Below are 27,534 nucleotides of genomic sequence, written 5' to 3'. Positions count from 1 at the left end.
AGGAGCTCTGACTGCAACCTAGACCTCTAAACAACAAGAAAAGATGCATCTGAGGATCTCAGGGTGCGAGAAGGAACATGGGGCAATAAAAGATCTGTTATATAACTTGGTGCAAGGCCTCTCAGGGCTTTGTAAGTAATCAATAAAATTGATTTTAAAAGCAACAGGTAACCAGTGTAGGAAAGCCACGATTGGTGTGATGTGGTCATGTTTTCTAGCACGAGTCAAGATTCTGGCGGCAGAGATTTGGATGAGCTAAAGGCGGGAGAGGGATCACAATCTCCCTGAGCCCAAGGTATCAGACTGCTTGTTTTATCTGACAGACAAAAACCCAATTGTGCTGTACTGTAGCAAAAGAAGAGACAGCATGTTGTAGACTGAGCAACATTTACTTGTCCTGATAGGAAACCTTGGGTCTTGGCATTCAGGTGGATGACACTTGACGTGCTCCACCCACCCAAGCACTGTTGCGGACCAAGAACACCTTCCTCATGGCACTTCCTGATGGCAGTGGGCCCCCAGCAGGACAATGGGCCATGCCACACTGTAAAAACTGTTGGCCCAAGGAATGTGACAAGGAGCTTAATGCGTTGACCTGGCCTTCAAATTCCCCAGATCCCAATCTGTTGGAGCATCCTTGGGACTTGCTGGTATCCCACTTCGCAGCCCACAAGACTCAAAGGGTCTGCCACCAATGCTCCGGTGCCAGACACCATAGGATACCCCCACAAGTCCTGCGTCCATGCACTCTTGGGTACATCTAGAGTACGAGCATGTCCCACAAATGCTTGATCGGAAATTAGGAAGCCATGTTAATGCCTTGTCACATTTCTTGGGCCATATTTGAGCAGTGTTTGCAGTGTAGCATGGTGCATTCTTGTGTGTGGGGGGCCACTGCCATTTGGGAGTGCTGTTGCCATGAGGGGGGTACGTGGTCTGAAACAGTGTTTGAGTTGGTGGAGCGTGTCAGAACCCAAGCACCCAAGGTTTCCCAGCAGAACATTGCACTGTAGCAAGATGATCAATGTTATTCACTTACACTGTCTGTGGTTGTAATGTTCTGGCTGATTGGTCTATACAGAACAGCACAGGCAATGTCACAGCACCACCTATTGGTAACTCCAGTACTACAACACAAAAAAATGACAGTGCCTTTCTTATGATTTAAAAAAAACAGATACATTTATAACTCAGTTAGTCACCAGTAATATCATGGGACACTAACACTACTCTGTTTCTACTCTTCCTCACACAGTCTCCGCCATTATTCTCTGTACAAAATGGGAGCTTCAATAGGTCTACCAAAACGTAGAGTTTTTCCACTGTTATCGGTGCACTCGCAATCATTTCTCACTGGTGATTTAGGTGTGATAGTTGGTGGTGGTGACCTTGCAGGTAAGTGTCTTTCTTTGCTGTCACGTTGTGCTGGTTGTGCTCCTGCAGGCTGCTCTCTGTTCTCCACCAGTTGCGGTGAATTAGTTTTGCAGTCTCAGTTTGTTCTGGGTGCATCCATGTCATTTTCAGTCTGTGTGATGTATGACCTCGGCTGTTCATGTTTCTGCAGCAAGTTGCTGTTGCTTCTGCTGTCTGATTCTCACACTTTCTCCTTCCCTCACTTCAGGTAGTTTCCTTGTTCCGCCATTGCTTATCAATCTGCTCCATACATGTTGACACATTCTTGGCTTTAACAGACTCTTTGACACAGGTATTTTTGTTTTCAGCCACTGGGGCGTTTCTGTGGCTTTTGGCTCGATTTTGCATGTTCAAACTCCCAGCTGGTTGCAAATTCCCGCACTTCTGCACTTGCCAGTTGTCATCTATTATCTAAAACAAGTTAATCAGGTTCTCCATGCCTTGCAAAAATCAATGTTGGAGCTGTTACGATGTACATGCTTGTAAAACTACTTACCTTTGAAATCTCTGGATACTTAAGCAGTGCACACACAGAAGATATTCTGCATTACTGGAATGAAATACATCCATTCACACTTTTGACCACCCTCTCTCAGGGACTGGATGAGATATCGAAGGCTCCCATGAATTGTTTTTGTGTTTGTTGCACACAGCTCATTTCTGCATTACTTCCTCGATTTGATTTGTCATTCCCTGCCTAAACAGGATATCTCAGGCTCATGCTTCACTCCTGACAATCCCCAAAAGTGCCTCTCTCATCGTCATAGGCACTACCAGGTCTGAGTTTTTGAACACCAATTCTTCAGTGTGTCAAATGCTCTTTAAAAGTCCATTACTTCTGTATGTAGACTTTGAGGTAGTTTTGCGTCTCTTTGTAATTGTTACGCATCTTATTTTGGGTTTGCATCTCTTTTTTTTTGTCATTTTGTGTCTCTTTGAGTTAATTTTGTGGGTCTTTTTATTGTTGTTGTGTGTCTCTTCCTGGTTGGTACATGTCAGTTTGACATTTGACATTTTGTAGGTTAAGGCCAGAGGGACGCTCTGACACTTTGCACCCCTGGGCCTGCACCTGGTAGGCCCGTCCAGCTTCCACGCCACTTGAGCTGGCATCCACTGACAGTGTGACAGGCTTGTCAACATATTAACACTGTTGTATCGCTAACAAGATCGTTCAGTTGTGTGAAGCTCCTGTGCTGTTAACACTACCAGTGCCAGATGATTTCTCCTTACAGTCACTTCCTGGAAGGTGCAGACACTTCTGAGAGATTTTAGATGATGGTACTGCGTCATCAATCCCTTCTCAGCACATGCCCTATGCAGCTGATTTCACTCAGTCTGATTTTGCATTTGTCTCTGTTTAGTTTCAAGTTTATGCCTCTCAGTTGATCTAGCAACTTCCTCAACCTGTTGTCATGTCACTCTCTGTCTTCGCCCCATTCAAGAATGTCATCCACCACATTAACAGCTCCTTCCAGTCCTTCCAGATGCTGGGAGAGGCAAATCTAAAACACTTCTGATGCTGATGAAACCAAAGTATTTTATATCTGTATCTGCGTAACAGTGGGCAAAAGTACAAAGTCTGGAGGTCTCGTCATCCGACTGGATTTTCCAGTAGCCTTGGTTTGCATCCACAACTGAGACTGTTCCAAGTCCTGCGGATCAAAACATATCCTGATCTTTATTGGTTTTACTATAATCATCATGCTGCTGGCCTACTCTGTGGGTTTTTTTATGCTGCCTGGGCTCACCATCTGTTTTAGTTCCGTCTTTATGTCTTTTTTAAGAGCCACAGGGACCTCTGTGGGTGGATGTATCACTGGTGGAACTTCCAGGTTTACTTGAATATGGTGACCTCCATGAACACAGCCCAATCCAGTGAAGAAATCCTCATATTTTCTCAAAATATCTGTCTCGATTTGTCATCCACTCCATACATCCTGTCATCCCTAGTTAAGCACTAGGGAGTACTGCTCTTACACATTGCTTAATACTTTGTAGTCCAGATCATACTCTCAGTCCTTGTATTAGCATTTAACGGTTGTCTGCCCTAGTGGCTTCTCTTTTTAGCCAAAGAAACCTCTAACTTAAAGCAGTTCTATTTTATTCAGTTTTGGATGTGATGTTACAGTCAGCACCACTCCTGTGAGTGTCTGGTTATTTATTTTCAGTGTTTCTTTCCAGACATCTTTGTCTGTTGGCGCATCCACTTTGTCCAGCTTGGTAACATGACTCATTTCTGTTGCTTTCAGTACAATAGTTCCTTTGAACATGTCATCATAACTTGCTGTGTCACGTTCTATTCCTTGTACTTTCCGTCAGCCCTCTGTCTGTCCTCGGCTCATGCACATTTTTGCACAGTGGTTGGATCCACATCGTCCACAGCCTGCTTGTGGTTTCTCTTTCTTCGATTGTGCTTGTGGTCTCTCCTTTTTCCATTCGTTTTTTTGCTTGTCCTACCAAAAGAACAGACAGCATGTGGTAGACTGAGCAACATTTACTTGTGCAACTGCAGTATATACTGAACAGCACAGGCAATGTTACAGCACAACCTAGTGTTAACTCCAGTACTTCAATACAACACATGACACTAAGTAAACCTTGGATTAACTGATCAATAAATAGACTAATTGTTGCTCAAAAAAACAGACTGAAGGTCTATAAAATTCAAAACACCAAGAAATGATAAATAAAATATATCTTATGCCGCTACGCACAGATCATACATCCCTACTGAATTTGGCCTTTTAAGCCACCAAAAGCTAATGAAAGATCTCAATTGAAAGCATATGATTAATGAAATGTACTAATAGGCTACATAAAAATGCATTTTAGCAGCAAATATTCATAATGAGTATAGACCTTTAGACCAGTTACCAAAAAGGGGGTATTCCCCAACACCCAACTTAAAGGACACGTCATAGAAGTGTCTGATTTAATATTAGTTAAACCAGTTTCAGCATCTTAGCCAATGCAGTTGCTCAAAGACTGTAGGCCACATGGATCACATCATTACAGGCCGATGCAGCTATTTAGAAGATGTGCAATTACAGCAACTATGTCATGTTTATATTTTAAACTCCTTGTAGCATCACAAATTTGAGTTTTAGCACTCTTATTTTGGATCTGGGAGACAGTTGGCCGTGTTACTAATACTTTTGTACTGTTTTAGATCATAGGAATAACCATAACGCATGATTTATCATTTTATTTTGAAGGGTATTACCGGAAGTTCTACACTAACGGATGCGGACTTGACGCTAATCCGGAAGTAGCACAAACATCGTCGAGAAGCGGGAAACATCAACAGCGGCTACGCAGCCGAAATGCCACGCAACTACCCACTCTGAGTCCTTGTTGTCAGTCGTCCAAGGGGAAGAAAAATAGTATGAAAGTGTTAATTACAGATAAAACACACACTCGTGACTCAAACCAGTAGTTAACGTTAGCTACAGTTAGGTTTAAGCTAACGTTATCGTAGCTAGTTTTCTTCAACTAGCTAACAATTAGCTAGCAACAGCAATGACTGATAAATAACATTAGCTGATACGCCTGTGTGGAGACATAGGTTAGTTGGTTGGTTAACTGGCGTTGCTAGTAAGCAAAGAAAGGAATATGTTTATGTCAGTTAGTTTCCTGCTTATAAACCTATCCACAGCTCACTCTGAACCCAAAGGATAGTTTTTTATGGGTCGTGTTGTCAGTTGAATCTCCCTTCACTATCGCTTCTCTGTCAAAGCTTACTTATTTTTGTGTGTTTGTTGGTTGTGTTTCTGTGTATCTGTGTGTGTGCGCCAGGTGTCATGTTTTCCCGCAGGTGGAGGTTCGGCTGGGACAGGTTCAGTGAGGTGGACCTGTTCACAGACCGCCATGAGACCGATGCAGAGACCCTGTCCCAGGCCATCAGAGCTGCAGCGTCTGAGGAGCCGGACGCAGACAGCGTGCTGTTTGGCCACATGAAAGGCACTGTGGTCGGCCTCAGATATTACACAGGGGTGGTGAGGATCAGTCACATTTATTCCTCTGGAGCACAGATTCACAAGGAGACAAAACAGAGTTGCAACATACAACCATACTATATAGTGTGCCAGAAAAAAGTTTGTCCCAACACATAGTTTGTTAAGGGCAGTATGCCAAAAATACCAGGATGTTCTACTACATCCACTCTGATTTTGCAGTATGCAAGACAGCATGCTTTTCTGGCTATTCTGACCCACAATCCTCTGTGCAGCATGACAGCTTGACAGCTGAGTGACAGCTGTCAGAAGTCGCAATGAGGAATGGCAGCACATTCAAGTAACTGATGACCAGTTGAACAGTAGTAATAGGAATATTAGTTGATTAAGTGAACATGATAATTATAACTATTTCAAACAATAGAACATAACTATAAAAGTAACAGTGACAGAAATGCAGATGTAATTTAGCAGCTGCAAATATAATATGTTAAAATCTACAATCTATGCACTTATAACTTTAAAGTTAAACTACATACATTGCACAGACACTCTAATCTCCAAGGTAACGGATATAAAAGCAAGAGGGTCAAAGTTCAGGGCATAATGTTATGAGAAAGTAGTATGTCCCAATTGTGCGCATACTTCATGCAATAGCACGTACTTTTTAAGAGAGCTGCAGTACCTACTAAAAGTAAGAAGAAAAAGTTTGCGACTCAGAATGCACCCATAGTGCACATATAGGCGAGGAAACTTTAGTTTGTAACCTTTAGTTTAGGATTTTCAATCAGCCAGCAATTAACAACTCAGCCACAAATGTCTTTACAAGTAGGAAAACAAAAAGCAAGTCCCAGGACTTTAACATTACTCATCAAATAGAATACACATACACAGCGATAGAGAGTATACTGTTACTCAGACCATTACAGTTCACTATGCCTGAGGTACTTTAGCACAGGGCCCCAAATTCTGTAAAATATTTGAGTCTTATTAGAGAACCTTAACCTTTCTAAGTACAATACATTCATTAGCTCTCTTATCCACACATCATATGTCCTTGCCACAGCCATACAAAATGCAATGGCCTGAGTTTCGCACATGTTTGCCAAAGGAAACACACACTCGTGACACCTAGGACAGCGACGAGTAGGTTAGGTTCTCAGTTTCTCTCAAAGGCATTAGAGAAACATTCAAATGCACTCTTCCAGCAATCTGTCTTTGGAGCAATATAGCCGATGCACTGTTTTGATTTGTATCAGATTGTTCCTAGAGTAAACTGAACATTTATGCACACTGTTAAGACTCTCCTAAATCTCATTGTCTATCTCTTTACTCAGCTTACTCTCCTAATTCTGCTGAAGTGTATTTGTGTTGACATCAGACTACCTTTGTATTGTGTGATAAACATAGGGAACTGCCCCCTGACTATGAGGAATAAAGTACATTCAGCAAGTTCAGTCGTTTGTGTTTTACTCTCTTTACAGGTGAATCGTGGGGAAATGGTCGGTTTAGTGCGACAGCCACAGAATCCATACGACCGCAATGCCGTGATGGTTGCCAACATTTATGGCAACCAAGTGGGTCACATCAAGCGGGAGCTGGCAGCAGCTATGGCCCACGTCATGGACAACAATTTGGCCAAAGTAGAGGGGTGAGTAGAATGCTAATAGCATGTCACTGTGTTTCCTGGCTGACAGCTGGCATCTTAAGGATTGTTATTTTAGAAATCCTGCACTAACACCTACCTAATCTTGAATATAGGCATAAATGGCTGCTTTTGACAGCTTCTCCCCCAAAATATCTGCGTTTGAGTAGATTATTCATATCATATTTTCATTATTCATTGGTCTGCAGAGAAACTATGAGCTCAGTTCCACCGTGACTACACTGGGATAAAAACAGTGTGTGATTTTGTGTTTATATTGTTGTCTAATTGCTTTGTTAGGGTGGTACACTCTGGGACGAATAACGCCTTCAACATGCCAGTCATGCTTTCCTTCTGGGGGAAGGAAGAGAACAAGAAGACAGTGATAGAACGCATGGCACGACACGGTTATAAACTGGCCCCAGGTGCAGTCAGTGTGACAGGTACAAACACTTCACCTGTCCGATCTAAACTCACCTCCTGATGGGAAAACCTGTCACATTTAACAATGTAGTCAGCATTGTTGCATTAAAAGTGTCCGTTTTCAGTCAATGACTTTAACTTCACTGTTTATTTTGTGCATGTGATTTTAGGTACATCCCAGAATTCATATAGTCAAGGAGTTTTTGCAGTACCACCTCAAAAAGGAGTGACCACCCTACTAACTGCAGAGCAGGTAATCTACTTTTACTTATATAGTCAATGTGATATTTAACAGTACAGCATTTTTATTTTTTTATTTAACCAGGCAAACTACTTGAGATCAGATGATCTCTTTTACGAGCATGGCCTGACCAAAATGGCAGCATTGAAGAAAAGAAAACACACACAAAGCAGGAAAGCAAAGACAAGAAAGAGAAAAAAAGAAAACACCCACAAGGTGGGTACTAAGATCGAGGGGGGGTTATAGGGACGCTGAGGAAGGAAGGTTTTAAAATCATTAATTGAAATGAAGCTCTGAAGCTTCAGAGTTTTTTGAAGTCCGTTCCAGGCTGAGGGAGTAGAGTACATGAATGCCCTCTTCCCAAACTCAGTGCGAGCTCTGGGAACTGAGGCAGATAGACAGTCCTGGGATCGCAAGCTGTAGGATTGTGTGTGAAAGTGAGGTATGTACAGTGGTATGAAGGTAGTAGTCTAATGATTGCTTTATAGATGAAGATGTACCAGTGGAGAAGCCTACGAGCAGACAAGGACAGCCAACCTACCTTAGCATACAGAGTACAGTGATGGGTGTGTGATTTACAGCAAGTAATAAATCTCAGTACACCATGATAAGTAGCATCCAGCATGAGCAGTGAAGTGGAACAGGCATTCATATACAATACATCACCATAGTCTAGCAGTGGCAGAAACGTTGCAGCAACAAGCTTCTTTTTAGGGATAAAAGAAAAACACGATTTATTTCGAAAATAGAAGCCCAGCCTTACCTTTAGTTTCTTGACCAAATTTTCAATGTGTGGTTTAAAAGACAAGCTATCGTCTAAAATGAAGCCCAGGTATGACATTTACACGGCAGTCTTCTAACAATGTTGTTACACTGAAACAGCAAGAAGTGTCTAGGAAGCTCACGTTTTGGATATTTCATGTAAAGCAGGTAATCGGGTATCAGTGGCCATATTTGTAAGCACCCCGTTGCATCTTATCTAGCTAGCGGCTTCTTCTCTGAATTAGCAGCAGAGTATGCCAGCTGCTGCTGTCTGAGACCAACCGTAAATATTTAAAACAACATTTAGCCAGCGCAAAATTGATGCGACATAACAGATAAACATCGGCCACTGCTATACGTAAATGTCATCTTTTTGCAGATGGCAGTCAGTAAGGTGAATATTGGCCGATGCAGATATTGAGCCCATAAATCTGTGCATGTGTACATGTCATGATGATACAATTGCAGTTGTATTTCCCTTCTTTCAGCTGAAGAATGCGTTTGACAACCTCTTTGATGACCTGATGGAGAGTAAGGAAGGAGAGAAACAAGAAGCAGAGGTACATGTTTTATCTGTTTATCTGTTTGTGGTCAGCGTTTTGTTCTATTTTGTATTTCTTAGTTGTGTCTTTCTTCCTTTATGTTTTTGGAGAAACTGCTTCTCACCTCTGTGCTGTCGTTTTCTTGCACCCTGAAATAGCTGCTGTTATAGTAGTTGTTGTGTGAATGTGAACATGCAGCTCTTTTTCTCTGCAGTCTGTGGGCACTCCTCTCCTGCTTCACCAGAGGCAGGCGCTGTCCTGGATGTGTGCTCGAGAAAACAAATCTACGCTGCCACCCTTTTGGGAGAAGAGAGGCGAGCTCTACTACAACACTGTCACGTGTTACTCTGCGAAAGAAATACCAGAGAGAGTTCGTGGGGGAATACTGGCAGATGACATGGGGCTGGTGAGTGACACGCCCTGTTATGTGATGTGATATAAGTGCAGTTGAAAATTATGTTTATGGGTGAATTACAAGTTCATTTATACATTAACTCATGCTGAGATGTTTGGTCAGTTGCTGGTGACTATACAGTAGAGAAAATTGTTTTTAAAATCTCTGTGTTGAAAATGAGGCATTTAATGTTTACTTTCAAATCATCCAAGCAGACATGAATCAACAATAAATCCCCCGATTCTGTTTTCCAGGGAAAAACTCTGACGACCATTGCTCTGATTCTCACAAACTTTCACAATGGAAAGCCTTTGCCTGTGGAGAAATGTGTAAGTGAATGTTTTCTTTTCAATCAAGCTGCAGTCTAAATAGGGTTCGGTACCAACTTAATTCAACTGCTACTGAGTACTTATGTTAAATCAATTAGTGCCAAATTCCAGTAACTGAGAGTGCACCTGGGTGAGAATGCCAGCTTTAGACAAGAGGTGGAAGTGCTTCAGTCAGGACACAGACGAATTGGGAAGCCGGCCGCTCTGTCGGCTTCTCAGCAAGCCAAAACTATGGCTGCAGTGCCGATCTGCTGTGATAGTTCTGGCGCCTGTGCTATTTTCTTTTCTATAAATTATTTTAATAATAGCCTAATATCACTGCTAGACAAGCAGACACACATACACACAGAGAAACAGACAGACAGAAACAGAAGACTAGCTCTATGTGTGATTAGAAAAGAGCAGAGGAGCAGAAATGCATTTTTGTCGACAGCGTCACCCCTGCAGCTTGTTCAAAAATATTATTTTTGTCATAACAGAGAAAGTAACGTAATCCCAGGTGCTGGAACTCGTACTGGTGTGAATATGAATGGTACCCAACCCAAAATCTGAGTGACTTGTGTCATTAAATCTTCCTTTACATGTGTGCAGGAGGAGCAGTCTTCACCGATCAAAGCCAAAACGAAACCAAAGATGGCCTCCAAACTGGAAGGTACTCTCAACTTTCAATAAATTACGTTCAGTTATCTCTTTGTGAGTGTGTGTGCAACCAAGAAAAATGAAAAAGAGCACTAAGAGGAGAGATGATGTTTCTTTGTTTCAGGAAGCAGCAGTACAGGTGACAGAGCAGGAGTGAGTGATGCAGCAGCTGGCTCTCAGTGCTCAGACCTGTAAGTGTGATATGATTTTATTTGGCATGCTCAGATAGATCATATTTTTTATTATCTGTTACATAATTTAAGCATGTGTAAAGGTAATGCACTGTACTGCATCTGGACATTATTTCCACACGTTAATCATACCGGGTGTGCTTTGTGTGGGTCAGTCCTCAGACGGAGGTGATTTGTGCTGATACGGCAGACGTAGTGGAGATAGTGGACAAGCCAGATAAAAGTAAGAATTGATTGTCATCTCCATATATATTTCCTTTTATGTTCGTTCACACCGTTTGCTTGTTTTTGTCACCTTTCTTGGATGATGTGGCTTACGTAAATTTGTACCTGACTTCTCAACTTACAGGTTCGAGCAAAGGAAAGACGAAAGCTACCAAGCGCAAGCCCAGTAAAGGTACAAGCCTAGTAAACTCTCTTCATTTGTGCGCTACAATATGAGCGTGTTAAAGGATACATGCTTTTGTTATTTGGCTTGCAAAACATCTTAATCATTATTCCCCTTTAACTTGATATTTAATCTGCGTGTTTGCTGTGCAGAGGCCCCAGTATTGCTGGATGACCTGGACTTTGCTGCAGCACTGGGTGGTGGAGCATCAGATACCGGCTTCAAGAAGAAAAAAACTGCCAAAAAGGCCACTCCCACACCAAGTGAGTTTCACATAGTGTATTATTTTGGAGGTGATAAAAAAAGAAGTTGCACTGATATTGGAGATATTTGTGTACCTTTTTTGTACGTGCAGGTGCGGAAACAGCCATTCCTGCAAGTGCAGATGACTTATCAGCGAGAACGACTCTCATCATCTGCCCGCTCTCTGTAATCAGCAACTGGCTGGTAGGAATACAGCCTTACACAATAACACACACACAACAAGACGCTTTCTGTCATTACACTTCATTTACGTAGTCATGCTGATTAGCTTCATGATATGTAGAGGTGTAGCTGACACCACAGTGCCACAAAGAACTGCAAATGAAACATCAACATATGACCAGTACTGTCAAAAAAGGCTATTTTTATATGCTGTAGGGAAGCGTGCTATGTTGACAGAGATGCCACAGCCAATGCTACCTTATCATTCCTAAGGTCAGCACGTGTCATGTTTTCTCACTTTGTCCTTTGTGTGTGTACAGGATCAGTTTGAGCAGCATGTGCGTTCTGACGTGAAGCTAAATGTGTATCTGTATTACGGCCCGGAGCGCAACAGGAGCAAGACCTTTCTGTCCTCCCAGGATGTGGTGATCACAACCTACAACGTCCTCTCTGCTGACTTTGGGGTGAGTGGAGACAGGTCACGTGTATATTTGTAGCTCACAATGAAAGCCCTAGACGTATACCCTGTATAACTGTTTACCACGTCCATCCATCCATCCATCCATCCATCCATCCATCCATCCATCCATCCATTTTCATCCGGTTATCCTGGGCTGGGTCAAAGCACCCCAGACGTCCCTCTCCCCAGGAGGCGCCCAGGAGGCATCCTGATCAGATGCCAGAATTCCTTCAACTGACCCCTTTCAACGTGAAGGAGCAGCGGCTCTACTCCGAGCTCCCTCCGGATGTCCGAGCTCCTTTCCCTTTCGCTAAGGCTGAGCCCAGCCACCCCACAGAGGAAACTTATTTCAGCCGCTTGTATCTGTGATCTCATTCTTTCGGTCACTACCCAGAGCTCATGACCATAGGTGAGGGTTGGGACATAGATGGACCAGTAACTCAAAAGCTTCGGCTTCTGGCTCAGCTCCCTCTTCACCTCAACAGTCCGGCGCAGCGCCCACATCACTGCAGATTCCACATTAAACCGCCGATCCATCTCATGCCATTGATATGGTGGTGCAGAGTGTGCATTTCATTTTATTTATTGAGAAGCAAAATCCTCTTAATGGCAGTAAATAAATGTTTCCTGAACCTGGATTGTATGTTTAATTTGTCGGTATTCCTTTTGACAAATAAGTAGCTTCTCTTTTAATACCAAATGTTTGTCTCCTTTCAGAATAAAAGTCCCCTCCATGGGATCAATTGGCTGAGGGTCGTGCTGGACGAAGGGCACATTGTAAGAAACCCTAATGCACAGATGAGTAAGGCCGTGCTTGAGCTAAAAGCTCAGCGGCGCTGGATTTTGTCAGGTATACCTGCACTTGAACACACACACAGATAATCCGACATGAAAACACAAACGTGCTTGGGCTGGGCAGTAATTTGTTATTGTTTGTTTTTTTATAAAATACAAAAACGTTTTAACTTAATGAAAATATTGTAATGTGTCAATATAATGAGATAATATCACCATAGCATCCTCTATGTGTACTGAAGTACACACAGATACAGTCCCATTATTAGGACAGTCGTCAAAAATTTGTGTGTGCTTCTTCTTCCATACCTCCAGGTACTCCTATCCAGAATGGTGTGAAGGACTTGTGGATGCTGCTGGCCTTCCTGCGCCTGAAGCCCTTCGATGTGAGAGACTGGTGGAATCGAGTGATCCAGAGACCCGTCACTCAGGGAGTCAGGGCTGGCCTGCAGTGAGTGCTCACAGATGGCATTATATTACACTGCTGTAAAGTAGTAATAACTCCAGAGAGCGCTCTTCCAGAGGCTTCCCCCTTTTTTCCTTTTAAAGGTCTTGGGAGTTTTCCCTTTATCCAAATCAAGGGTCTAAAGTCTGAGGCTAGGGATGCATCTATTTTGAAATTCTGAATTATTTTAAAGTAATTAAGCCCTTCATTACACTACCTTTGAATGAGCTTAAATTCAATTATACAAATTAATGAAACAACTTTCAATATAATCTTTCACATGAAGAACAGCTTTATAAAAAATGCTTCAAAGGCCGTTTTACAATTTATATCACAATTTCCTCTGTAACCTCTGTAGATGTTTATACAAACAAATGTCTCCTTCAAACAGCTAAGTTTCTTGTTTAAAACTGCATTTTACAAGCACATGAGAATGTTGTAATTTGCCTTCACCTAATTTTTACTGAACAGAGCTTGATCCGTCATTAATGTAACTCAATGTAGCCTCCATAAGCAGGAAGTTGCGGTGACCAGCTGCTAACAGCTAACGTTAATTAGCTTTCCTGCTAATGTCAACACAGATTAGTTGTTTATAATGCAGCATTATCAGGGAAACAATAGGGTGCATCCTCTGACACGACAATAGTTAGTTTACTGCGTCCCTTCGTCCTGGGGGCATCCCAGGGAAGATCTCTGTTTATCCAAAACATTTTTTCTGTTGTCCCTCGGGATGACGGGATGCCAGCTGCTACTCGCCATCTCGTTACACAACAATGAGGCCACAGAGCCCATTTGCCAAACAGTATTCTGTTGTACCTTCTCATTAATTTATGTTTGTGGCCGTTAGTCTCGAGCCTGCTTTTTAGCCTGTGGAAAATTGATGTGACACAACAGGGAAACATCGGCCACTGCCGCTGTGGATGTTTTTTGCCTATAGGCCGCTGGCAGTCAACAAGGCAAATATCGTGTGATACCAGTGTTGACCTGATGAATTAGTGCGCCCCTAACTGAGAGTGTAAAATGCCATAGAGATACCAAAGCCCAGTTAGGCAAATTTATACAGTGTGTAAGTAAATTAAATTAATTAAATTGGACTTGTTCTCTGAAAAAGTAAACCAGTTTCTGGAGATAGTGATTAATTATTTGCCTTTTGTTGTTCTTGGCAGGTAATTAACAAACAGAATTGGTTTTAGTTTTATATTAACTGGATGAAAGTACTTTTAGGATACTCCTGATAATGAGATAACTCAGGCGATACTGTGCACAGGAACCTTCAGACCCTGGTGAAGTGCATCACCCTGCGGCGGACCAAGAAGAGTGAGCTGAATGGCCGCCCTTTGGTGTCTCTGCCTGAGAAGACCGTATGTGTGGAGCAGGTCGAGCTGAGCCAGTCAGAGAGAGAGGAGTATGAGCTGGCGCGAAATGAGGGAAGAAACACCATCCGCAGGTACGTGTCAGTGTGTGTGTATAATAAATCAACAACATGAGGCCATTTCTACAGAACACACAGCTTTTGATTGATGTTTTATTAGATGTTAAAGGGACGTTCCGCTTCATACTGTTGAATGTTGCTGTATGTTTTTTAAGTTGTCTTAACTGTGCTTGTGTAGATACGTAGCTGAAGGGTCAGTCTTGAGGAATTATGCTGATGTGCTGGCCATCCTGATGAGGCTTCGACAACACTGCTGCCACCCTGACCTGCTGGCAAAAACATCCTCAGACCTGGGTAAGACCTGTCATGTGTTATGAGACTGTGTAGTAAAGACTAATGTTGAGTGTTGATGTCCGCATGTCTGCTGCGAAAAAGGTCTTTTGTATTGCCATAATGTACTGAGAGCATTTCCTCTTCAGCCCTCACAGTCCTGAGAGAAGGTGCTAGAAACATTCCTCAGAGACTTTAGTCCATATTGACATGATAGCATCACATAGTTGCTGCAGATTTGTCAGCTGCACATCCATGATGCGAGTCTTCCGTTCCACCACATCAAAGGTGCTCAGTGTAGAGGACAGTGAACTCATTGTCATGTTCAAGAAACCAGTTTGAGATGATTTGAGCTTTGTGACATGGTGCGTTATCCTGCTGGAAGTAGCCATCAGAAGATGGGTACACTGTGGTCATAAAGGGATGGACACAGTCAGCAACAATACTCAGGTAGGCTGTGGTGTTTAAACCATGCTCAGTTGGTACTAAGGGACCCAAAGTGTGCCAAGAAAATATCCCCCACACCATTACACCACCACCACCAGCCTGAACTGCTGATACAAGGCGGGATGGATCCATGACGCCAAATTCTGACCCTACCATCTGAATGTCGCAGCAGAAATCCAGACTCATCAGACCAGGCAACGTTTTCCAATCTTCTTGCTTAAGGAAGATTTTTTGTCTCTGTGTTCATTTTCACATCTAAGTGTATCAAATATTTTTTGTGTAGGTGCTGCAGCAACACCCGCAGAGCTGCGGGAGCGTCTAATAGAGAAGCTGCGATTGGTGTTGGCCAGCGGCTCTGACGAGGAGTGCTCTGTGTGTCTGGATTCAGTGCGTCTGCCCGTCATTACACACTGTGCGCACGTTTACTGCCGGCCCTGCATCGCCCAGGTTATCAGCTCTCAGCAGGTACGTGTGCTCCTCTCAGCAGACAGCAGTGGTTTGTAATTGAATTGTCACTTGACAGCTAACTAAAAAGGAATGTTTTTATGACTGTGTAATCAATTATTCAGCTGCTAATCAATACTGGTCTGTCTTTTCTCTGTGCTCTCTTTGTGTGTGTGTCCCTTCATAGGAAACAGCACGCTGTCCTCTCTGTCGAAGTGAGATCAAGACCAGTGAGCTGGTGGAGTTTCCACAGGAGGAAGTGGAGGAGGAGACCAGTGCAAACTCTAAGTGGAGGACAAGCTCCAAGGTACGCTGCACATACTGAAGCTGTTGAATTAACGGGGGGATAAAAATTATAAAAACACTCTAAAGACCACTAAAAATGCAGAACACTATATTTCAAACCTTAAATGGAGATTTGTCCAGGTTGGACTGTTGCCAGTGTTCTGCTGCTGTGCAAAATCTTTCATTTTAAGTTGCTACAAATCATTTTAGTCTTCTGTTACATTCAAACCTTCAACATTCTTAGCATTATATGACAAAATATTTGCCATATTTACACAGTGTTACATGTAATTAATGCAGGAAATGATTGACTTTATTTTATTAATTTGGATTTGTTTGTGGTCTATATTGTGCCGTCTTTAAAATCACACTTCACAATGGAAGATGAAATGTTCAAGTCTCTCAAAAGGTCTTCTTTAGCAGCGTGACAGTGATGGAAAATGGGCTTGTATGCCGCCATGTGAGAACAGTGTTGTTCCTCCTTTTGATGTGTTTTGTTTCTGCAGGTGCAGGCGCTGATGGGAAACCTGCTCAGGCTGAGACATGAGGACAGCAGCATTAAATGTTTGGTCGTCTCGCAGTTCACACGCTTCCTCACCATACTGGAGACTCCGCTCAGGTAAAACACAGATTCAAAGTTGATGTGCAGGATTTTTAAAGGTATGAGGCCCTGATCACACAGAAAGCATTTTAGCAGCTGGAGGCGGCTTTTTGTAATTGTTTTTAATGAGAATGAAGCTTTTTGCTCGCTGTTTTTTGCATTGCTTCTCGCCTCATGTTTCTGCACTCCAGAGTTTGAAAAGAGTGGAAAAATGGCCCATGTCATCTCTTTTTTTGTCATCTTATTGTCTGCTGTGGTGGTCACGACAACAAGTTTACAGTTGGTAAACAATGGAGGAGAAATTGGTGGTAGCGGTTGCTGGATACCGAGAGCTATACGGCCTGACGATAGACAGCAGGTCGAGTCATCCTAAAATATGCCTGGAAACGGCCATCATCGAGGGGAAGCTCCCGGACCAACTGGTGGTACTCCCCATGATCCGCGCTCTTTTTTAGGGTCTCATGTATCCACACAGATCTCTGTTTCCCTGTGCCCATCAAACTATTTACTGACAGCCTCTCACCCTCAACCAGAGCTACAGCAAGTACCCTCTGCCTGAACATTTGAGGAACTAGATACTAATTACTGGGTGAAACAAACAGTAGATTGATTCCATGGGAAAGTTAGTGTATGGAGGTGATGGGATGGCAGTGCAGTGTGCCTCGCATTTTGCAACCTGCAAAATGTTTTCTGTGTGATCGGGGCCTAAGTGGATATTAAAGCTGTAAAGAGCTCTCATTACTGCTTAAATTATTACAATAGCTTCGGTGGATGTTTAGTTTATTGGGTTTCCCATTTATAGCATTTCATAATGACTTTGTGTCTGAAAGTGGAACATATAAACAGATGCATTTGTGGCTGTGTTTGTTCATGTGGGGCTCCCCAATAACTTCTGTTCACCTCTTTCCTTTTGTTCAAGTCTAGATATTTACACTTGTCGTGGAAGTCTTTCATGTTATTTATGACTTTTCTTTTGTCCTCTTTCTCTTCACCAGAGAGCATGGTTTCAGTTTTCTGCGTTTGGATGGCACCATGAGCCAGAAGAAGAGGACCCAGGTCATCCAGGAGTTTCAGAGCTCTGCAGCCGACAGCCCCTCCATCATGCTTCTGTCACTCAAAGCCGGAGGGGTGGGGCTTAACTTGACGGCCGCCTCTAGAGTTTTTCTCATGGACCCTGTAAGTATTGTGTTTGTCATGAAACAATCACAAATATAACCACAGTGTAACAGATTGTGCAGGCTTAAGGGATTTTGCAGAAAGTCGCATACAAAAGTTTGTTAGCTGATTAGCTGTATTGCTACATACAGTACGTTTTTACTTTTCATACTTTCCTGTTAACGAAAAATTAAAATGGAAAAGAGGGGGGGCAGAGAAGCAAAGCAGAAGCTTTTTTTCATACAGCAAATGCCATATATGGCTTTTGAGTAACTATTATGTTGGCCTTCATCTGCTAGCTAAAGTGGTCACAAGAAAGCCTGCAAATGAAATAAAAAATGGAAAAATAGAGTGAGATGTTAAATGATAAAATGTTTTCAGGAAAAATAATCTGAGCTGCATGTGAACTTGGAATTAACTGTGTTTCAGGCCTGGAATCCTGCTACTGAGGACCAGTGTATTGACCGCTGCCACCGTTTGGGACAGACAAGGAAGGTCTTTGTCACCAAGGTCAGAAAACTATTACAAACCATATTTGTGCTGTTGTGTCAGGGTCTGCAGTTTCATGTCTGTGGCAAGGTATTATATCTTTCCTGGCAGATCCATTTTACACTGAAGAAAACTGTTTTTACCGTATGTTGTAGTGATGCGCTGGTCAGGGTTTTTGTAAGACCTGCACCAGCCCAGCCTGCAAATTTATCCTTTAATCAACCACTAAAACCTGACCTGCAAACCATTAACTTTACTCGCTACAGCTGCACAGTTGTCAGGACTGAGTAGTGAGATAAGGACAGTTATAATGCCACAGCTGTTGAAATGTCCTAACCAGCTGTGAGCGACGTTGCACGCCGTTTTGAGCTGAACCTTTTGTCAGAAAGCTCCTCAATTGACCGCTGATTTGAAAGGCTTACATGAGGAATATACAATACCTCCTCACTTTACTACAAAAACCTGAGAAAGGTGGCAGCTGGCAGGAGGGAGATCACCAGGGAGCAGAGAGTTTCTGGTAAGGTAAATTACCATTTTAACAACCTACCAGCTGTTGACTGTATTGTGTGTCACTAACAGTTTTCTGTTTAAAAAGTGGAAACGTAGGAAGATAGCAAGTATTCACCCATCTTAAGTGGTGATGTCTCTAGTCTGATCTCGAGCACGTAGCTGATAGGTACATGCTTTGTTTACATGACATGACAGAAGTGCAGATTTAGTGTGGACAGAGAGTGTGCTCACTTGCTGTTAGGACACGTTACGCCTACGTGTTCTCAGAGGGAAATATTTTTACCCAACATTATGATCTTCCTGGTCAAATCCGTATAACAAACACCCTGAACACAGCAGCGCTGACGGTAAAGCTGCTTGCTGTGTGTATTGTAGAGAGGCTGAGGGAGAGGGAAGAAGTGTAGGTGGAAGGTGGACTATTGCACAGTGTTTCTCTAAGTTATTAATTTACTCAAAACACTGCTTTATCACTTTATGACCCGCCTGGCTTAAACACGCGATATTTTCTACTTAGCTTACCCAAAACCCGTGGGTTGTGGGTCGACTCGCGCATCACTAGTATGTTGTCACCAAGACAAATGTCCAAGCACCTGCTGTATGAAGTGATTCCTTTATGTGTATATTCTTAGGCGACAAGCTATTTGGATTGTCCAACACATAAGAAACATCACTGGCTGTAATATTTTGCTTGTATCTGTAATTTTATTTTGTGTGTCTGTTGCTGCAGTTCATTGTCAAAAACTCGGTGGAGGAGAACATGGTGAAGATCCAGAGGCAGAAGCAGGACCTGGTGGAGAAGGCTTTTGGCTCGTCAAACGCTAAAAGGGAAACCTCTCGTATTAATGACATCAAAGCTCTGATGGAGCTGTAGATGTCTGACAATGGGCCTGAATGGACGTGTTAAAATGGGAACAACACAAACAATGAAACTGGGTCAGACAGTTGAAGTAAAAGACAGTTCACATCTGGAAGGCTGCAGATTCTTTGCACATGGTCATATTTCAAAAGAGTTGTGCTTTTATAGCTTATTATTAATGTTCTGAAATTGTTTTATTTCTGCCTCTGTTTAACGGTTTTTGCTTTGATACCAATTCAGTTACAGGATGCACCACATGGCAAGATTTCATTTTTGTTCATTTCTGATATGGAGGAGCTGTTTGTGTCGGTCAGAGCTGTACTAATGCTTCAAGGTGCCTGATTCAGTCCAAAGTTAAAACCCTGCGATGAAGACCGAGTAGAAATACTCGCCTCTGTAGTAGCAGATTCACTTGTCAATGAGCAAAATTTAACATTTGTGAAGATTCAGATGTGTTATATGTTGTTTTTTTGCCATATCTGGATTCAATAAATGCAGACTACTGCTATTGTACATTTGTTGCTACTGTATTTAACCAGACACAGCAGCGTTCACAACTAATGTGTTTTGTTTCAGCCAAAATATAAAATTAAAGGGAAACATCTGTCTACGACACAAGTGTGCATCTGATTTGATCAATTTGTCAATTCTGATAATTAGTGTTTAAAGCGTTTTAAAGGCATTGAATTCATAGGTCGTAATTGGTGTCAAAGTGTCTTAAATCAGTCTTTCAAAAACATTTATTTATTTTTTTAATAACTTACCAAATTCATCTTGCAATGACATCACGCAGATGGTTATGGTGGAAACAACAACACTCTTTTTGAGTATTTTGTATTCATCATGGGTCAGACAAAGCAAGAACTTGTGTCCACCATTTTTCACTGTTTTGTGACGTCATAAACTAAACAATTAATTGTTGACATATATCTAATCCACTAGTTCCCAACCTGGGGATCCTGACCACTAGGGGTCACCAAAGCTTCATGGGAGGTAGCAAGGCCTTCTTTATTTTAAGGGGTGTTAAAAAAAATGTATGTATGTATACTCACTGGCCACTTTATTAGGTACACCTTGCTAGTGCCGAGTTAAGTCCCCTTTTCTTTTTTTGGTTTCAAAACTGCGTTAATTCTTTATGTCATAGATTCAGCAAGGTGCTGGAAACATTCCTCTGAGATTTGGGTCCATATTGACATGATAGCGTCACGCGATTGCTGCGGATTTGTCAGCTGCACATCCATGATGTGAATCTCCCGTTCCACCACATCCCAAGAGAGATGGAGAGTAGATCAGCAGTTTCTGAAACACTCAGACCAGCCCATCTGGCACCAACAACCATGCTACATTCAAAGTCACTTAAATCACCTTTCTTCCCCATTCTGAGGCCCGGTTTGTTTTTATATTTGTTATATATGTTGTTTAAATATATATAATCTCACAGGATAAGAGCACAATGATAGACAGAGTGTAAAGAAATTGAGACTCGTGACAGAGGAGATGGATAAACCAGTTCTTTATTAGCGCTTTAACAGGGATGTACAGTTAACAGCTGGGGAAAAGGACAGAGCTGCGTTATTTGAAGTCAATACAATTATGTTCCACTTCCACTCTCATGCATATTCAGGAATTAGCAGGTGGACAAGATTAGAAAATTCACATGGACTTTTCTTGAGGCTCGCCAGCTTCTTGTCGGAGTGTTTAACAGAGTGAGGAGTTGTTAGGAGCTATAGATTATAGTTTAAGGGCACACAGCTGGAGTTAAGTTAAGGAGGTATTAGTAAGAGGAAAGGACGGACTCAACAAAGTTCAATTTGTTGTGCTACTAGCAGCAGTAACAGTAAGTGTGGTTTTGTAAACAGTGAACGGCAATAAGGCAGCTGGTAACACTACAGACAGGAAGTGATGAAACGGGTCATGGCACAAATTTATACTGATGTGGGTCTGGCAGGGACACAACATGCAGGGCACGCATACAGATGACAGATGTCTGGGGAGCGCACTATTTAATCCCACACAAACACAGACAAAACTGAGTATCAGCACTTCAGGATGTGGTTGGACGGACCTCATCGCTGACCCACGTTTTAAACTGTGCCATGCAAATACAACACGATGGACCTTTATCCTAATACAACACCGGACATTACAAAGCTGAAGTCACAGGGAGCTGGTGAGTGTCAGAGGCACAGATAGGAACGTTTAGTTTATCCATGTACTCTGGAGAGGTGAACACTGTGTGATTTAAGCGAGATTGTCATAACTGGCTGCAAAGGAGAGCAGGGACTGCAAGACGGAAATGAGCCAGTTGCTGCATATCTGCTTCGACGCGGTTTAGATGGAGAGATTTATTGCAGGAGAGGAGTTGTGGTAAAAATCCAGGAACAACTTTTTAAACTTACTGATTCCCCTTCAGCTGTATGCTTATTTTTATTTTCAGTTTCTGTTGTTGCTGAAAGTTTCCACAGGTTAGGAAGACTCAGGACTGTGAATCCATCTCCATCATATGCACAAGAACACTTGAAAGAACAGTCTGACTGTGGGGAAGTACGCTACTTCCTGAGAGTTAGGTGAAAAGATTGTACCACTCGGTGGGCCTCATTCAGTAATACATGCATAGAAATGTTATCACTGTGCGCACGCAAAATTGTCATCAGATTCATGACACATGCACCAGCTAATTTTGTTCTTCCTTCGTCATACATTAATGAATTAGAATAATTCAATACTGAACAAGAAACACTTTTGTTTTTGCTCCCAGTTTCAAGTTGAAGACTTTTTCATGCAGTCAATAGATTGATTAAAGTCCACTGAGGCCCAGTGTCTGTACGGGGAAGCTAACGCCTTGCGCAACGACTAGTAACAGTAAACAGCATCCAAACATAACATAATCCACCTACCAGCACCACTAAAGCTTACTACTATCTTGTTTGTTTAACCCATACAACAAAAAATGTATAAAAGAAAGAAAATTTGTAGTTTTATGGACGGTTACGCCAAAGTGTTTCTAGGCGGTTGCAGGCAGTAGACTTTTTCTCTTAAGGTTTTAGGGAGTGATGTAGGCAGTGCTGAGGTCACACATGGGGCTAGCAGTTTCCTATATCTGCTAATCTAAGTTAGCCAGCTTCATATTTACCAAACAGATGTGTGGTGTCAATCTTCTCATCTAACTCCTGGTAAGAAACATATTTCCCAACATGTCAAACTTTTCCTTTGAGGGAAAAAATTTATGATAAGAGTGCGTGGGAAGTGTGTCAAACTTCTACTCCCTGTCATTCACACACACACTGACAGGAAGCAGAGAGTGAGGCTTAACATTGCACAGAGGCATTTCATCCAGTCGCCTGCTAATCAAGCCCCTGTGATAGGCTGAGCAGTGCTTAAAATCCCCGCCCACACAGAGCTTCAACTGGTGCGCTCTCTGTCCGTCACGCTCCCTCGCCTGCCTGCTACTTCAAAAACGAGTCAAGCTTTCGCTTGATGTTGGCGAAGGAGTCGTCACCCAAGTAGTCGATCTGGCCCGCTTCCCAGCGCTGCTTCCTCTCCTCTGATGAAACCTTCTGAGGCAGAGGAGCGAAGGGTGGTGGGTGCTGTCTCACATCCTGGTGAAGCTTACTCTGCGTGACAGACAGAGTGAATGAATCATTAAATGGGTCTGGACCAATACTTTATAAGGACTGGTTTCCCTGCTTTCAGCCATGCTCGGCTGAGGGCTCCTTTCTTCCCACAATCAGCACACACACAGGCATTTCACCAGAGGAGTCAAAGTACAAATGAGACATTTTGCAACACACTTGCAGCAGATAAGAGCTAAGTTTCTCAGATGATGAAAGTTGTCTCTCCTGACATGAAGAAGGAAAGGAGCGTCCTCCTGCAGTAGAGGGACACTCAATAAGTAAATACCTGTCATAGAAACACAATGACTGTAGTGAGTAGGAAGCACGTCAACAGTTGTTTATCTGCTGGGAACAAGATGTCTCCTGACTTCACTGAAGACCCAGTTCTCAGTGTCTGAACACTGGAGGTTTCAAGTTTCCACATCATACTTATGTAAGCTGCATATTAGACCACTGTGATGTCACAAAATCGCACTGTCTGCACATCATTCTGCACAGTGAAGCTCCGACATCACAGTTAAGGAGCAAAAAGCAAAACTAAGGAGGGATTTTAAAGCTAGACTGAATTCTGAAAGACGAATTTATTAACCTTCTTCTTACAAATGAAAAACTGCATTAAGAAGCAATAAAACATGTTTTATGTCATTTACTTTAATACACTCAGGGTTTTTGCTGCTGCAGCCTGGTCTGCTATGACAGGTAGCATCCATTTACTGTAACTACTTATCCTCTTAAAGGTCGCCAGTTCCAGCTGACAGGCGAGAGGTGGGGCACACAGTGGACAGGTCCCCAGACTATCACAGGGCTGACACATAGAGACAGACAACCATTCACATTCACACCTATGGGCAATTTAGAGTCACCAGTTACCCTAACCTGCATGTCTTTGGACTGGAGAGCCAGTAGAAACACACTACCACAGGGAGAGCACTCACTACCAGTCAGGTTGCTTAAATGTGACACCTCTCTTGGCCACTGTTACAAAAGTGGCATAGTGTCCCGTTGAACTGTTTTAAAAAGTCCTTCATCTCCAGCCTAAATTTAAAAAAAAAAAAAAACCTTCAGTCTGAGCCAGCTCAAGACGGGCCTGTATAAACTTGTCGGTGTGACACAAAATGGCACAGCTTCAGGCCATTGGGCAAAGCTTCAGGTTTTGGCAGCTTTCCTTTTTTGACTAACGCAGAGCTATTACACTGCTACCCTGTTACAACAGGCAGCCTGGCAACTTCCTGCTACCCTGTGAAGTGCTGAACAGTTGTTGGAGCCCCGGCACCCTCCACGATTCATTGACAACAGGAAACTATTCATGCAGTCATGACACTACTGAGAGGACTGGAAATACCGGCAGCAACAAACACCACTTTTGGCAACAGAATGGTGCCGATGAACGTGGAACAAATTGACTTTTTCTTGTTAGTGTCGCAACTAAAACCAGTCAGCATTTTGGAGCTTATGGGGAAGTCAGAAAAAAGCTTCACTATGTGGCAATTACACATTCACACATTTTATATACCTGCCAGACAAAGGGGCGTTACCTGGTATGTAACAGGTTTCAAAAAAGTCAGATGTCAGGACATGATAAATATGTGACAGACTGAACACGTAACCACACACATTAACAGCCTTCTTTGTTTATGTTCCAATGCGTGCATTCCCACCACAACCACACCCAGGATGGGAAACTCTTATTTCACACACACTCATCCATCACAAAGCCCTGACGTACCTCCTCGTTCACATCCACGAAGCCGCTGCTGAAGGGTGTCTCCCCGTAGGCCTGCTGCAGCAAAGGCAGCACAGATTTGGCGTACACCTGCCACCACATGAGCAGGTAGTCTGGGTGCAGGTGGCACTGGTCGGGGGACAGGGAGTGACCTTTGACCTCGCCCCTCTGAGCGTCGTAGGAGTAGTTCCATGGCTTCACCTTGCCCAGGAAGTGCACCACCTTGGCGTCGTGACCGTATCTGTGAAAAGACAACAGCGGGAAAAGCGAATGTTAGGCAGCAGTAGAGTGTGATGATGTGTTTTTTGTCGGCTAACCCAGAAGTTCGCATCACCATGGTTCCCTCAAGAAAAACCTATGTGATTATACATTAGATTTTGGATTACTGCAGAAAATAAGCTCTGTGGCAAACAGAAGTTTATGATACTTAAACGTTTTGTTCAGCGAGATAATCTTCACAAATGACCACTTTTAGGATTTTTGATGTGTGAAAGCAGAAGTAGGAAGCTAATGTTAGGCTACAAACAAACTACACCAAGGCTGCATGACTCCATCACCCCCACAATGAGGCTGTAAAGCTGCGTTTGATGACTTAACCACTCGACGTATGTTCGCACCGTCCATTTAATTCCACCAAAAGTGCCTGATCTTGCCACTAATAGGCTTCACAATTATGGAAATGATCCCTGCAGAGAAGGACCTTTTTGTTAAAGAGAAAGTTCATCTTGTTTAACCAGAAACAGCCCCATTGCCAAACCCACCAAACTCCATTTAAATAAACAGTCATTTTAGCGTGTATAGAGCCAGCGTATTTTCACATCAAACTGGGTGTATGATGGATTTATTTCAACCACACCAAATTTAGAGATTGTTGAAACAGTGGAAAGACGAACCAAGATGGCTTTTCTCAGTGTCATTTTCTTTCTGCTGACTTTGAATGAAGTATATTTTACGATGATTAAATTACTGTTTATTTAAATGGAGTCTGGTGACGTTGGTGTTGATTTGGGGTCTGTTTCTGCTCAAACCATAATTATCTTTCTCTTTAACAAAAAGGTCTGTCTCTGTTGGGATTCTTTCCATAAATGTCATCAGACACTTATATAACAATCTGAGCCTCTCAGCAGCAAAAACAAGCACTTTCAGTGGAAGAAAATTGATGGTGCAAACATGTCCCAAGTGTTTACACAGAGGCCTCTTTTTCTGTGCTGCTGGCTGCAGTCCTGTTGTTCAGTATTGGACCAAAAACTGTTGTTCCCATTACTCACATAAACAGAAAAACATAGGAAAATAGGGGCGAGAACTTAGCCTTTCACCAAACTCTTCGACATGAAGACACACGCAGACAAAAACTTATACAAGACAGAAAGTAAGCTACAGTAGCTCCTCTGTTTCGAGGCAGCATGTGCGTTGTCGTTGCTCTGAGTTTCAGCAGCCTCTTGTAATTCAACACCTGCCGACATACAAACGAATACACAACCTTTGAACTGACCTTGGATAAGATTTATGCCTCCTAACACACAAGCACCTTGAAGTTTAACAAGGTTAGCCATACAATCAGGGCAATAAGTCAGCTATACATGAACATATGAAGAAACCCTGGATGCAGTAAATTCGTGTACGTGTGTGTGTGTGTGTGTGTGTGTACTGACTGTTTGAAAGCTGGCAGGTAAGAGTAGATGGCGATACTGCTGAGGTTGTAGATGAAGGGAAGGTGTTTGGAAATATCTGCCGTCGCCCAGGTGTTAAAGTAGCTGTTGAGAACCCCCTGATCTCCACCTGCAGACATGCACACACACAAATACGCTCAGAGTGATAGTTATAGGCATAATTTCAGGTGAGAGCTGGCTTGGAGCTTTGGTTTGGCATGTTAGAACAAATAGTAATAGTCATGTCAGAGTGATTCTGCGTTTTTGCTATGAGCGAGAGTAACACTTCAGTAACATTTACCTAATGTGACCTCCATTCATACACTGTAGTAGTACATATCTGAATGGTTAACACCACACACACACTGTACACTTCCACCGAGTGTGTCCTGTCTGACATGTATAAATAGAAACTGAAAAGGAATGTTAACAGCGTGTAAGAGGAGGCTGCACACATTGAATGACAACATATGGTGAAGCAATTTCGCACAGACGGCATACGTATGTGACACGGTGTTAAGTGCATACAAACAGCTGGGGTGACGTGGCGGAGTGAGGACGAGGTTAGATCAGGTCAGAGTTAAGATTAGGACATACAGTAGATACTTGGAGTGTGTGTGTCGAGAAAGAGAGGGGTTTGCAGGAACCTCTGCAGATTAATTGGATTTTTTAGCTGCTAACGTTTCTCATCAAAAATGGCTGAGGTCACACCTACAGTCGACTGATTCTTGGTTCATGTTCACACAGTCCAGTAACAACCAAGGATTATAAACTAAAAGGGAATGTCGTCATACACTCTGAAACTTGATATTACTTACATATCAATTACTCATGTTACTATTTAAAACACTTACGCATAAACAGTCTCGTGCATGGAAAAGTAGAGCGCCTGGTCAAGTGTGTGACAGATACAGCCTTCCTCCCTGTTCCAAAATCAAACCCTGAAAAGTGTAGGGTTAGCTAGCTAGCTACTGAAGATATAGCCTACTGAATGTATACACATGCTGCTTTTG

The 27,534-nt window shown here is 42.7% G+C and overlaps 2 protein-coding genes across 4 annotated transcripts in view; one reads left to right on the top strand and one right to left on the bottom strand.

Annotated features, from left to right (window-relative positions):
- Window positions 1-4,674: 4,674 nt before the first annotated feature.
- On the top strand, window positions 4,675-20,145 carry hltf (helicase-like transcription factor). Of its 2 annotated transcripts, XM_050062361.1 has the most exons (26): window positions 4,675-4,796; window positions 5,209-5,408; window positions 6,851-7,017; window positions 7,312-7,454; window positions 7,605-7,687; window positions 7,760-7,891; window positions 8,926-8,997; window positions 9,194-9,385; window positions 9,628-9,702; window positions 10,294-10,354; window positions 10,466-10,532; window positions 10,688-10,755; window positions 10,882-10,929; window positions 11,073-11,183; window positions 11,276-11,367; window positions 11,667-11,810; window positions 12,524-12,656; window positions 12,917-13,052; window positions 14,314-14,493; window positions 14,657-14,772; window positions 15,479-15,660; window positions 15,827-15,946; window positions 16,431-16,543; window positions 17,521-17,701; window positions 18,110-18,190; window positions 19,407-20,145. In XM_050062361.1, exons 2-26 carry the CDS (start codon window positions 5,214-5,216, stop codon window positions 19,548-19,550), a joined length of 3,036 nt encoding a protein of 1,011 aa, XP_049918318.1. In that variant the 5' UTR covers window positions 4,675-4,796; window positions 5,209-5,213; the 3' UTR covers window positions 19,551-20,145. The 2 variants fall into 2 exon arrangements, with proteins under 2 accessions (XP_049918318.1, XP_049918319.1); XM_050062362.1 differs by lacking the exon at window positions 7,760-7,891.
- An 887-nt stretch (window positions 20,146-21,032) lies between these two features.
- Window positions 21,033-27,534, bottom strand: part of LOC126401116 (glycogenin-1-like) — a 12,500-nt gene continuing 5,998 nt past the window's right edge. For both annotated transcript variants that reach the window (XM_050062216.1, XM_050062217.1), the window contains exons 5-7: window positions 26,525-26,651; window positions 24,876-25,113; window positions 21,033-23,149 (exon numbers count right to left, since the gene is read on the bottom strand). In XM_050062216.1, the coding sequence (XP_049918173.1) occupies window positions 22,982-23,149; window positions 24,876-25,113; window positions 26,525-26,651 (533 nt within the window). In that variant the 3' untranslated portion in view covers window positions 21,033-22,981. The remainder of the gene's footprint in view (window positions 23,150-24,875; window positions 25,114-26,524; window positions 26,652-27,534) is intronic.

The sequence above is a fragment of the Epinephelus moara genome, chromosome 14 (genome assembly GCF_006386435.1).
Source record: "Epinephelus moara isolate mb chromosome 14, YSFRI_EMoa_1.0, whole genome shotgun sequence".
NCBI lineage: Eukaryota > Metazoa > Chordata > Actinopteri > Perciformes > Serranidae > Epinephelus > Epinephelus moara.
The sequence above is the reverse complement of the archived record's forward strand: the minus strand, read 5'-3'. Positions and strand labels throughout refer to the sequence as shown.